At 63.6% G+C, this 13,297-nt stretch overlaps 1 protein-coding gene across 1 annotated transcript in view; it reads left to right on the top strand.

Annotated features, from left to right (window-relative positions):
* Positions 1-13,297, top strand: part of LOC141737161 (neurexin-2-like) — a gene marked incomplete at its 5' end in the record, with an annotated part of 60,044 nt that overhangs the window by 31,447 nt on the left and 15,300 nt on the right. The window contains 4 exon segments of the mRNA XM_074571799.1: positions 5,426-5,446; positions 5,449-5,481; positions 5,484-5,605; positions 7,407-7,578. Of these exon segments, the coding sequence (XP_074427900.1) occupies positions 5,426-5,446; positions 5,449-5,481; positions 5,484-5,605; positions 7,407-7,578 (348 nt within the window).

Below are 13,297 nucleotides of genomic sequence, written 5' to 3' on the forward strand. Positions count from 1 at the left end.
GACCCCAAAACCTCCTTCTTTTCCCTCCTCCTCCTCCTCCTCATCATCCTGGGGACCCCAAAACCCTCCTCCTCCTCCTCACTGGCGTCTTCCTCCTCCTCCTCCTGCTCCTGGGGACCCCAAAGCCCTCCTCCTCATCATCATCCTGGGGATACCTAGGCAGGCCTTCCTCGTCATCATCATCCTCACCATCATCATCCTCCTCCTGCTCCTCTCGGGGACCGCAAAACCCTCCTCCTCCTCCTCATCATCATCATCCTCCTCCTCCTCCTGGTGAAGACAGGCCTTCCTCCTCCTCCTCCTCCTCACCGTCACCCCCCTCCTGGGGACCCCAAAACCCTCCTCCTCATCATCACCATCCTCCTCCTCATCGTCATCCTGGGGATACCTAGGCAGGCCTTCCTCCTCCTCATCCTCACCATCCTCATCCTCCTGCTCCTGGGGACCCCAAAACCCTCCTCCTCCTCCTCATCCTGGGGTTACCTAGACAGCCTTCCTCTTCATCCTCCTCACCATCATCCTCCTCACCATCCTCATCTTCCTCCTCCTGGGGACCCCAAAACCCTCCTCCTCACCATCATCATCCTGGGGATACCTAGACGGGCCTTCCTCCTCCTCCTCCTCACCATCCTCCTCCTCCTGCTCCTGCTCCTTCTCATCCTGGGGACCCACAGAGGGGCCTTCCTCCTCCTTCTCCTCCTCCTCCTCCTCACCATCATCCTCCTCCTGGGGACCCCAAAACCCTCCTCCTCCTCCTGGGGATACCTAGATAGGCCTTCCTCCTCCTTCTCCTCCTCCTCTTCCTCATCCCCCTGGGGAGCCACAGAGTGGCCTTCCTCCTCCTCCTCCTCCTCCTCCTCACCTTGGTGACCCCAAAACTTCCCTGCTCATCATCATCATCCTCCTCCTCATCCTGGGGGTAGCTAGACAGGCCTTCCTCCTCCTCTTCCTCCTCCTCCTCCTCCTCCTGGGGAGGCACAGACTGGCCTTCCTCCTCCTCCTCCTCCTCATCCGGGGGATACCTAGACTGGCCTTCCTCCTCCTCATCCTCCTCACCATCATCCTCCTGGGGACCCCAAAACCCTCCTCCACCTCCTCACCATCATCATCCTCCTCCTGCTCCCCCTGGGGACCCCAAAAGCCGCCTCCTTCTCCTCACCATCCTCCTCCTCCTCACCGTCATCGTCATCCTGGGGACCCCAAAACCCTCCTCCTCTTCCTCATCCTGGTGATACCTAGACAGGCCTTCCTCCTCCTCACCATCATCATCATCCTTCTCCTCCTGCTCCTCCTGGGGACCATCATCCTCCTCACCATCATCCTCTTCCTCCTGCTCATCCTCCTTCTCCTCCTCTTCCTCATCCTGGGGGTAGCTAGACAGGCCTTCCTCCTCCTCCTGCTCCTCCTCCTCTTCTTCCTCCTCCTCTTCCTCCTCCTCCTGGGGAGGCACAGACTGGCCTTCCTCCTCCTCCTCCTCCTCATCCGGGGGATACCTAGACTGGCCTTCCTCCTCCTCCTCTTCACCATCATCCTCCTCCTCCTGGGGATCCCGAAACCCTCCTCCTCTTCCTCATCCTGGGGATACCTAGACAGGCCTTCCTCCTCCTCATCCTCCTCTTCCTGGTGACCCCAAAACCCTCCTCCTCCTCCTCACCATCCTCATCCTCCTCCTGGGGACCCCAAAACCCTCCTCCTCATCATCATCCTGGGGTTACCTAAACAGGCCTTCCTCCTCCTCCTCCTCCTCCTCACCATCCTCCTGCTCCTCCTGGGGACCATCATCTTCCTCACCATCATCCTCTTCCTCCTGCTCATCCTCCTTCTCCTCCTCCTCCTCATCCTGGGGATACCTAGACAGGCCTTCCTCCTCCTCCTCCTCCTCCTCCTCCTCCTGGGGACCCCAAAAACCCCGTCCCGCTCCTCTTCCTCCCGTCCTGGTCACGGGGACCCCAACACCCTCCTCATCCTCATCCTCCTCTTCCTCCTCATCCTGGGGACGCCTAGACTGGCCTTCCTCCGCCTCCTCCTCCTCCTCCTCCTCATCATCATCATCCTCCTCATCATCTGCCTGGGGAGGCACAGACGCCTTCCTCTTCCTCCTCCTCATCCTGGGGGTAGCTAGACAGGCCTTCCTCCTCCTCCTGCTCCTCTTCCTCCTCTTCTTCCTCCTCCTCACCTTCCCGGGGAGGCACAGATTGGCCTTCCTCCTCCTCATCCTCCTCCTCCTCACCTTCCTCCTCCTGGGGACCTCAAAACCCTCCTCCTCTTCCTCATCCTGGGGATACCTAGACAGGCCTTCCTCCTCCTCCTCCTCCTCCTCCTCCTCCTGGGGACCCCAAAAACCCCGTCCCGCTCCTCTTCCTCCCGTCCTGGTCACGGGGACCCCAACACCCTCCTCATCCTCATCCTCCTCTTCCTCCTCATCCTGGGGACGCCTAGACTGGCCTTCCTCCGCCGCCGCCTCCTCCTCCTCCTCCTCCTCCTCCTGCCCACAGGGACCCCAAACCTTCCTCCTCATCCTCCTCCTGGGGACACCCCCCACCCCCCCCCCGACCAGCCTTCCTCCTCCTCTTCCTCCCTTCCTGCTTGCAGGGACCTCAAATCCCCGTCCCTGCTCTTCCTCCCCCTCCTCTTCCTCCTCTCCTGCTCACAGGGACCCCCAGACACCCCCCCCCCCCGCTCTTCCTCGTCCTCTTCTTCCTCCTCTCCTGCTCGTAGGGACCCCAAAACCCCCATTTTCCTCCTCCTCCTCCTCCTCTTCCTCCCGGGGACCCCCAGAGCAGCCTTCTTCCCCGCTCCTCCTCCTCCTCCTCCTTGTGGGGACCCCCAAAGCCCCATCCTCCTCTTCCTCATCCTCTTCTGCTCCTGGGGACCCCAGAGCCTTCCTCCTCCTCCTCCTCCTCCTCCTCCTTCTCCTCTTCTTCCTCCCGGGGACCCTCAGACCCCCTCTTCCTCCTCACCCTCCTCACCCTCCTCTTCCTCCCAGGGACCCCCCCAGACCAGCCTTCCTCCCCCCCCCCCCCCTTGTGGGGACCCCAACCCCCCCCATCCTCTTCTTCCTCATCCTCTTCTGCTCGTGGGGACCCCAGAGCCTTCCTCACCCTCCTCTTCCTCCCACGGACCCCCCCAGAGCAGCCTTCCTCCCCCCCTCCTCCTCTTCCTCCTGCTTGTGGGGACCCCAAACCCCCCTCCTTCTTCCTCCCCCCCCCCACCTCGGGACCCCAAACCCTCCTCTTCCTCCCAGGGACCCCTAGAGCAGCCTTCCTCCCCTCCCCCCCCCCCTTGTGGGGAACCCCCCAAAGCCCCATCCTCCTCTTCCTCATCCTCTTCTACTCCTGGGGACCCCAGAGCCTTCCTCACCCTCCTCTTCCTCCCAGGGACCCCCCCCAGAGCAGCCTTCCTCCCCGCCGCCTCCTCCTCCTCCTCCTGCTTGTGGGGACCCCAACCCCCCCCCCCATCCTCTTCTTCCTCATCCTCTTCTGCTCCTGGGGACCCCAGAGCCTTCCTCACCCTCCTCTTCCTCCCACAGACCCCCCAGAGCAGCCTTCCTCCCCCCCTCCTCCTCCTCCTCCTCCTCCCCCCTCTGGGGCTGTGGTTGATGGGGGGGGGGGTGGGGTTGTCTGTGCCCCCCCCAGACTTTGCGCACACGCGTGTGCACGGCGCCGTGGCGTGTCCGTGTCCTCGCACACGCGTGTGTGTGCACGGCTGGGGGGGGGGGGGCGGAGGATGTGCTGGTGCAAACGGGGTGGGGGGGGGCGGTGTGGGGTGTGCGCGTGCCCCACAGCGCTGTGGGGCTGGGCCATGGGGTGGGCCGAGCCGTCGTGCGAGACTCCCCCCATCCCTCGTGCAAGGCCTCGGCCCCTCGTGCGAGACCCCCCGCGCTTGTGCGAGACCCCCATCCTTTGTGCAAGGCCCCATCCCTCGTGCAAGACCCCCAACACTCGTGCGAGCCTCCGACCCTCGTGCAAGCCCCACAGCCTCGTGCGAGCCCCACATCCCTTGTGCAAGGCCCCGACCCTCGTGCAAGGTCCCTGGCGTTCGTGCGCGCCCCACATCCTCGTGCAACACCCCCCCAACGCTCGTGTGAGCAGCCGACCCTCGTGCAAGCCCCACAGCCTCGTGCGAGTCCCACATCCCGTGGGCGACCCCGACCCTCGTGCAAGGCCCCGACCCTCGTGCAAGCCCCACACTCCTCGGGCAAACCCCCAACGCTCGTGCGAGCCGCCGACCCTCGTGCAAGCCCCACATCCTCGTGCGAGACCCCCCCCATCCCTCGTGCAAGCCCCACATCCTTGTGTGAGCCCCCGACCCTCGTGTGAGACCCACATCCCTCGTGCAACCCCCCCCCCCCCCCCCAATCCCTCGTGCGAGCCCCACAGAGCCCAGGCTCGCTCTGACCCACATCGCAGTGGGGCGAGAAGCAGCGCCCCACACCCCCCCCGGGACCCCCTGGACACCCCCCCCCCCCAGATCCTGGGGTCCCCCTTTATCTCTGGGACCCCCCCCAGTTGCTGGGACACCCCCCCCCCCAGATCTTGGGGTCCCCCCCGTATCCCTGGGTCCCCCCAGACCCGCGGGTCCCCCCCCACCAGCTGCTGGGTGACCCCCCCTGGGACCCCTGGGACCCCCCCCCAGATGCTGGGACCCCCCAATCTTGGGTACCCCCCCCCAGACCCCCATATGGGGTCCTATGGGGGTGCTGTGGGGGCCTATGGATGCTGGGACCCCCCCCCCAGTCTTGGGGTCCCCCCCCCAGACCCCCCATATGGGGTCCTATGGGGGGCTATGGGGTCCTATGGGGGTCTTGGGGGCTCCTATGGGGTGGTCTTGGGGGTGGGGTCCTATGGGGGGGTTATGGGGTTTTATGGGGCACTAAGGGGGGGCTGGGGGACTTCCTGCAGCTCCACATCGTAAGGGGAGGGGTCCTATGGGGGGGCTATGGGGGGCCTATGGATGCTGGGGATCCTATGAGGGGCCTATGGATGCTGGGGGTCCTGGGGGGGTCCTATGGGGGGGCTATGGGGGCCTACGGATGCTGGGGGTCCTGGGGGGGGGCCTATGGGGGGGCTATGGGGGCCTATGGATGCTGGGGGTCCTATGGGGGGCCTATGGATGCTGGGGGTCCTGGGGGGGGGGTCCTATGGGGGGGCTATGGGGGCTTATGGATGCTGGGGGTCCTGGGGGGGTCCTATGGGGGGGCTATGGATGCTGGGGGTCCTGGGGGGGGTCCTATGGGGGGCCTATGGATGCTGGGACTCCCCCCCTCCAAATCTTGTGGACCCCCCCCCCCGCATCCCTGGGTCCCCCCAGACCCCCGGGTGTCGTGTGCCTGCCCCCCCCCCCCCCCCCCCAGCTGCTGGGACCCCCCCAACTCCCCCCAGCTGACCCCCCCATCTCCCCTTCCCCCCCCCCCCCCCCCCCGCAGCGGGCACCACCTACATCTTCGGCAAGGGGGGGCCCTCATCACCTACACGTGGCCCCCAACGACCGCCCCAGCACCCGCGCCGACCGCCTGGCCCTGGGCTTCAGCACCCACCAGCGCGACGCCGTCCTGCTGCGCGTGGAGAGCGCGGCCGGGCTCGGGGACTTCCTGCAGCTCCACATCGTAAGGGCCGGGGGGGGTCCTATGGGGCACTGGGGGGGGGGCTGGGGGGTCCTATGGGGGGTTATAGGGGTCCTATGGGGGGCTATGGGGTCTATGGGGCACTATGGGGGGGCTATGGGGTCCTATGGGGGGCCTAAGGGGGCCTACGGGGCACTATGGGGGTGGCTATGGGGTCCTATGGGGCCACATGGGGGGGCTATGGGGTCCTATGGGGGGCCTAAGGGGTCCTACGGGGCACTTGGGGGCGGCTATGGGGTCCTATGGGGCACTATGGGGGGGCTATGGGGCACTATGGGGGTGGCTTATGGGGTCCTACGGGCACTATGGGGGTGGCTATGGGGTCCTATGGGGCACTATGGGGGGGCTATGGGGTCCTATAGGGGGTTATAGGGGTCCTATGGGGGGCTAGGGGTCCTTGGGGGGGGCTATGGGGTCCTATAGGGGGTATAGGGGTCCTGGGAGGGGGCTATGGGGTCCTATAGGGGGTTATAGGGGTCCTATGGGGGGCTAGGGAGTCCTGGGGGGGGCTATGGGGTTCCTATAGGGGGTTATAGGGGTCCTATGGGGGGGCTATGGGTCCTATAGGGGGTTATAGGGGTCCTATGGGGGGCTAGGGGGTCCTGGGGGGGGGCTATGGGGTCCTATAGGGGGTTATAGGGGTCCTATGGGGGGCTATGGGGTCATGGGGGGGCTAGGGGGGCCTATAGGGGATTATAGGGGTCCTATGGGGGGGCTATGGGGTCCTATAGGGGGTTATAGGGGTCCTATGGGGGCTAGGGGGTCCTGGGAGGGGGCTATGGGGTCCTATAGGGGGTTATAGGGGTCCTATGGGGGGCTAGGGAAGTCCTGGGGGGGGCTATGGGGTCCTATAGGGGGTTATAGGGGTCCTATGGGGGGGCTAGGGGGTCCTGGGGGGGGGCTATGGGGTCCTATAGGGGGTTATAGGGGTCCTATGGGGGGGCTAGGGAGTCCTGGGGGGGGCTAAGGGGTCCTATAGGGGGCTATGGGGTCCTATGGGGCACTATGGGGGGGCTATGGGGTGCTATGGGGGGCCTAAGGGGTCCTACGGGACACTATGGGGGCGGCTATGGGGCACTATGGGGGGGCTATGGGGTCCTATAGGGGGTTATAGGGGTCCTATGGGGGGCTAGGGGGTCCTGGGGGGGGCTATGGGGTCCTATAGGGGGTTATAGGGTTCTATGGGGGGCTAGGGGGTCCTGGGGGGCTATGGGGTCCTATAGGGGGTTATAGGGGTCCTATGGGGGGCTAGGGGGTCCTGGGGGGGGGCTATGGGGTCCTATAGGGGGTTATAGGGGTCCTATGGGGGCCTAGGGGGTCCTGGGGGGGGCTATGGGGTCCTATAGGGGGTTATAGGGGTCCTATGGGGGGGCTATGGGGTCCTCTAGGGGGTTATAGGGGTCCTATGGGGGGGCTATGGGTCATTGGGGGGGGCTAGGGGGGCCTAAGGGGTCCTATGGGGCACTATGGGGGAGCTATCGGGTCCTATGGGGGGGCTATGGGGTCCTATGGGGCGCTATGGGGGGGCTATGGGGTCCTATGGGGGTGCTATGGGGCGCTATGGGGGGCTGGGGGACGTCCTGCAGCTCCGCATGGTGGTGGTGGGGGGGGGGGGGGGGGCACACGGAAGGCCATGGAGGGACCAGGCCCCCCGAGGTGGCGGGGGGGGGGGGGCAGAGGCGTGGGGCAGAGGAGGCGGGGGGTGGGGGGGGGGGTGCCGGTGGGGGGCTGTGACCCACGGGCGCCGTTCGGACCCCCCCCCCCCCCCCCCCTCCCCCGGCAGGCGCAGGGGGCCGTGGGGGTGCTCTTCAACGTGGGGACGGAGGACATCGCCCTGGAGGAGCGGGGGGCGGCCGTCAGCGACGGGCGCTTCCACGTCGTCCGCTTCACCCGCAGCGGCGGCAACGCCACCCTCCAGGTGGACGGCGGCCCCTTGCACGAGCGCTACCCCCCAGGTAACACCCCCCCCCCCCTCGCACACGCCCCACGGCGCCCTATAGGCACCCCTAGAGTACGCCTAGAGCCACCTACAGCACCCCTCGAGCACCTATGGCACCCTAAAGACACTCCTAGAGCACCCCATAGTAGCCCTAGAGCACCCCATAGTAGCCCTACAGCACCCTATAGTACCCCTAGAGCACCCTATAGTACCCCTAGAGCACCCCATAGTAGCCCTAGAGCACCCATAGACAGCCCTAGAGCACCCATAGACAGCCCTAGAGCACCCCATAGTAGCCCTAGAGCACCCATAGACAGCCCTAGAGCACCCCATAGTAGCCCTACAGCACCCTATAGTACCCCTAGAGCACCCTAGAGCACCCATAGACAGCCCTAGAGCACCCTATAGTACCCCTAGAGCACCCCATAGTACCCCTAGAGCACCCATAGACAGCCCTAGAGCACCCTAGAGTACTCCTAGAGCAACCTACAGCACCCCTAGAGCACCTATGGCACCCTATAGACAGCCCTAGAGCACCCTGTAGTACCCCTAGAGCACCCATAGACAGCCCTAGAGCACCCCATAGGACTCGTAGAGCACCCTATAGGCACCCCTATAGCACCTATAGACAGCCCTAGAGCACCCTATAGTACCCCTAGAGCACCCTATAGTACCCTTAGAGCACCCATAGACAGCCCTAGAGGACCCTATAGTAGCCCTAGAGCACCCTATAGTACCCCTAGAGCACCCTAGAGCACCCATAGACAGCCCTAGAGCACCCCATAGTAGCCCTACAGCACCCTATAGTACCCCTATAGCACCCATAGACAGCCCTAGAGCACCCCATAGTACCCCTAGAGCACCCCATAGTACCCCTATAGCACCCATAGACAGCCCTAGAGCACCCTATAGACAGCCCTATAGCACCCTATAGTACCCCTAGAGCACCCTAGAGTACTCCTAGAGCAACCTACAGCACCTATGGCACCCTATAGACAGCCCTAGAGCACCCCATAGTAGCCCTAGAGCACCCTATAGTACCCCTCTAGCACCCTACAGCACCTATAGACAGCCCTAGAGCACCCTACAGCACCCTTAGAGCACCAAAGGCACCCTATAGACAGCCCTAGAGCACCCCATAGTAGCCCTAGAGCACCCCATAGTACCCCTATAGCACCCATAGACAGCCCTAGAGCACCCTATAGTACCCCTAGAGCACCCTGGAGCACCTATAGACAGCCCTAGAGCACCCCATAGTAGCCCTAGAGCACCCATAGAGAGCCCTAGAGCACCCTAGAGCACCCTATAGTACCCCTAGAGCACCCATAGACGGCCCTAGAGCACCCTATAGTACCCCTAGAGCACCCCATAGTACCCCTACAGCACCCATAGACAGCCCTAGAGCACCCTATAGCACCCCTAGAGCACCTATGACACCCTATAGACAGCCAGCCCTAGAGCACCCTATAGTACCCCTAGAGCACCCTAGAGCACCTATAGACACCCCTAGAGCACCCTACAGCACCTATGGCACCCTATAGACAGCCTTAGAGCACCTATAGCGGCCCCTTGCACGAGCTCTACCTCCCAGGTACCCCCTAGAGCTCCCTATAGCACCCTATAGACAGCCCTATAGCACTCGAGCTCCCTAGAGCACCCTATATCACCCTAGAGCACCCCTAGAGCACCCTCCAGTACCGACAGACACCCCTAGAGCACCCTATAGCACCTATAGACAGCTAGAGCACCCCATAGCACCCCATAGCACCCTATAGACAGCCCTAGAGCACCCTAGAGCTCCCCTACAGCACCCTATAGTACTGATAGACACCCCTATAGCACCCTGTAGCACCCTATAGACACCCCTATAGCACCCTCTAGGACCGACAGACACCCCTATAGCGCCCTATAGCACCTATAGACAGCCCTATAGCACACTATAGTACTGCCAGACACGTCTATAGCACCCTATAGCACCCCTATAGCACCCTATAGACATCCCTATAGCACCTATAGACAGCTCTAGTGCACCCTATAGACACCCCTGTAGCACCTACAGCACCCTATAGACACCCCCATAGCACCTATAGCACCCCTAGAGCACCTATGGCACCCTATAGACAGTCCTAGAGCACCCTACAGCACCCTATAGCACCCATAGACAGCCCTAGAGCACCCTATAGACACCCTTATAGCACCTATAGACACCCCTGTAGCACCTATAGACAGCCCTAGAGCACCCTACAGTGCCCCTGTAGCACCTATGGCACCCTATAGACACCCCTATAGCACCCCTATAGCACCCTATAGACACCCCTCTAGCACCTATAGCACCCATAGACAGCCCTAGAGCACCCTAGAGCACCTATAGCACCCATAGACAGCCCTAGAGCACCCTATAGACACCCCTATAGCACCTATAGCACCCATAGACAGCCCTAGAGCACCCTATAGACAGCCCTATAGCACCTATAGCACCCACAGACAGCCCTAGAGCACCCTATAGACACCCCTATAGCACCTATAGCACCCATAGACAGCCCTAGAGCACCCTATAGACAGCCCTAGAGCACCTATAGCACCCATAGACAGCCCTAGAGCACCCTATAGACAGCCCTAGAGCACCTATAGCACCCACAGACAGCCCTAGAGCACCCTATAGACAGCCCTATAGCACCTATAGCACCCATAGACAGCCCTAGAGCACCCTATAGACAGCCCTATAGCACCTATAGCACCCATAGACAGCCCTAGAGCACCCTATAGACAGCCCTATAGCACCTATAGCACCCATAGACAGCCCTAGAGCACCCTATAGACAGCCCTAGAGCACCTATAGCACCCATAGACAGCCCTAGAGCACCCTATAGACAGCCCTAGAGCACCTATAGCACCCATAGACAGCCCTAGAGCACCCTATAGACACCCCTATAGCACCTATAGCACCCATAGACAGCCCTAGAGCACCTATAGCACCCTATAGGGCCCCATGTACCCCCTGTAGCACCTATAGGGACCCAGAGACACCCCAGAGCCCCCCCCCCCCCCCCCCCGCCTGCCGGCTGCCCCTCCCCCGCGCTAACGACCCCCCCCTAATTAAGGACCCGACTAACGAGGGCACTAACGAAGGGCAGCGACGGGCCCCTCCCCCCCCCCTCTAACGCCCCCTAAAATCCACATAAACCCCCCCAAAACCGGCCCCGACGCCGCGGGGGCCACCGCGGGCAGGGCCTGGGGACGGCAGCCGAGACACCCTGGGCGCGGCGCGGTGACGTCAGCGGTGACATCGTGGTCACGTCGCGGTGGCCTCGGCGGTGACACTGTGGTCACGGCGCGGTGACGTCAGCGGTGACACCACGGTCCCATCGCGGTGACATCAGCGGTGACATCATGGTCACATCGCGGTGGCCTCGGCGGTGACACTGTGGTCCCATCGCGGTGACGTCAGCAGTGACACCATGGTGCCATCGCGGTGACATTAGCGGTGACATCATGGTCACATTGCGGTGACATCAGCAGTGACACCATGGTGCCATTGCGGTGACATCAGCGGTGACATCGTGGTCACGTCGCGGTGGCGTCAGCGGTGACATCATGGTCACGTCGCGGTGGCCTCGGCGGTGACACTGTGGTCACGGCGCGGTGACGTCAGCGGTGACATCATGGTCCCATTGTGGTGACATCAGCGGTGACATCATGGTCACGTCGTGGTGACATCAGCGGTGACATCATGGTCATTTTTTGGTGACGCCATGGTCCCATCGCGGTGATGTCAGCAATGACACGGCGGTGGTGCCATGGTGACCTCAGCGGTGACATCATGGTCACATCATGGTGACATCAGCAATGACACCATGGTCATGTCATGGTGACATCATGGTCACGTTGTGGTGACATCAGCAGTGACATCATGGTCACATCATGGTGACATCAGCAGTGACACCATGGTCCCATCGCGGTGACATCAGCGGTGACATCATGGTCATGTCGTGGTGACCTCAGTGGTGACATCATGGTCACGTCACGGTGACATGAGCAGTGACACGCGGTGGTGCCATGGTGACCTCAGCAGTGACATCGTGGTCACATCATGGTGACATCAGCGGTGACATCATGGTCCCGTTGCGGTGACACCGTGGTCCCATCGCGGTGACGTCAGCGGTGACACCATGGTCACGTCCTGGTGACATCAGCAGTGACACCGTGGTCATGTCGCAGTGACATCAGCGGTGACGTCACGGTGGCCACACCGCGGTGGACGCCAGTGGTGCCACCATCGTCCCGCCACGGTGACACCAGCGGTGACACCGCGGCCACACCACGGTGGCCGTGCCGGTGGTGACAGTGGCGCTGATGGTGGCCGCAGTGGCCGTGGTGGCCCCGGTGGCCGTGGTGGCCCTGGTGGCGGTGTCAATGGTGGCCGTGGTGGCCCCGGTGGCCGTGGTGGCCCTGGTGGCGGTGTCAATGGTGGCCGTGGTGGCCACGGTGGCCCCAGTGGCAGTGTCAGTGGTGGCCGTGGTGGTGCCGGTGGCAGTGGCAGTGGTGGCCGCGGTGGCCATGGTGGCCCCGGTGGTGGTGTCAACGGTGGCTGTGGTGGCCGTGGTGGCCCTGGTGACCATGGTGGTGCCAGTGGCGGTGTCGCTGGTGGCCGCAGTGACCATGGTGGTGCCGGTGGCAGTGTCAGTGGTGGCCATGGTGGCCCTGGTGGCCCTGATGACCATGGTGGCCCCGGTGGCGGTGTCGCTGGTGGCCGTGATGGCCCTGGTGACCACGGTGGCCCCGGTGGCGGTGTCGCTGGTGGCTGCAGTGACCATGGTGGTGCCAGTGGCGGTGTCAGTGGTGGCCATGGTGGCCCTGGCGACTGTGGTGGCCCCGGTGGCGGTGTTGCTGGTGGCAGTGGTGGCCCTGGTGGCCCCGGTGGCGGTGTTGCTGGTGGCAGTGGTGGCCCTGGTGGCCCCGGTGGCGGTGTTGCTGGTGGCGGTGGTGGCCCTGGTGGCCCCGGTGGCGGTGTCGCTGGTGGCCGCAGTGACCACGGTGGTGCTGGTGTCAGTGTCAGTGGTAGCCATGGTGGCCCTTGTGGCCCTGTTGACTGTGGTGGCCCCGGTGGCAGTGTTGCTGGTGGCGGTGGTGGCCCTGGTGGCCCCAGCGGCGGTGTCGCTGGTGGCCACAGTGATCCACGGTGACGGTGTTGCTGGTGTCGCTGCTGTCGGCGGTGGCCGTGGTGACTGTGGTGGCCCCGGTGGCCCTGGTGGTGGTGTCGCTGGTGGCTGCAGTGACCACGGTGGTGCTGGTGTCGGTGTCAGTGGTAGCCATGGTGGCCCTGGTGACCACAGTGGCCCCAGTGGCGGTGTCGCTGGTGGCCGCAGTGACCATGGTGGTGACGGTGTCGGTGTCAGTGGTAGCCATGGTGGCCCTGGTGACTATGGTGGCCCCAGTGACTATGGTGGCCCCAGTGGCGGTGTCGCTGGTGGCCGCAGTGACCATGGTGATGGTGTTGCTGGTGTCGCTGGTGTCGGTGGTGGCCGTGGTGGCCCTGGTGGCCCCAGTGGCCCCGGTGGCGGTGTCGCTGGTGGCCACAGTGACCATGGTGGTGCCAGTGGTGGTGTCGCTGGTGGCCCTGGTGGCCGCAGTGACCACGGTGGCGTTGTCGCTGGTGGCCGCAGTGACCATGGTGGTGCCAGTGGTGGTGTCGCTGGTGGCCCTGGTGGCCGCAGTGATCACGGTGGCGTTGTCGC

The sequence above is a fragment of the Larus michahellis genome, unplaced genomic scaffold (assembly GCF_964199755.1).
Source record: "Larus michahellis unplaced genomic scaffold, bLarMic1.1 SCAFFOLD_383, whole genome shotgun sequence".
Lineage (NCBI taxonomy): Eukaryota > Metazoa > Chordata > Aves > Charadriiformes > Laridae > Larus > Larus michahellis.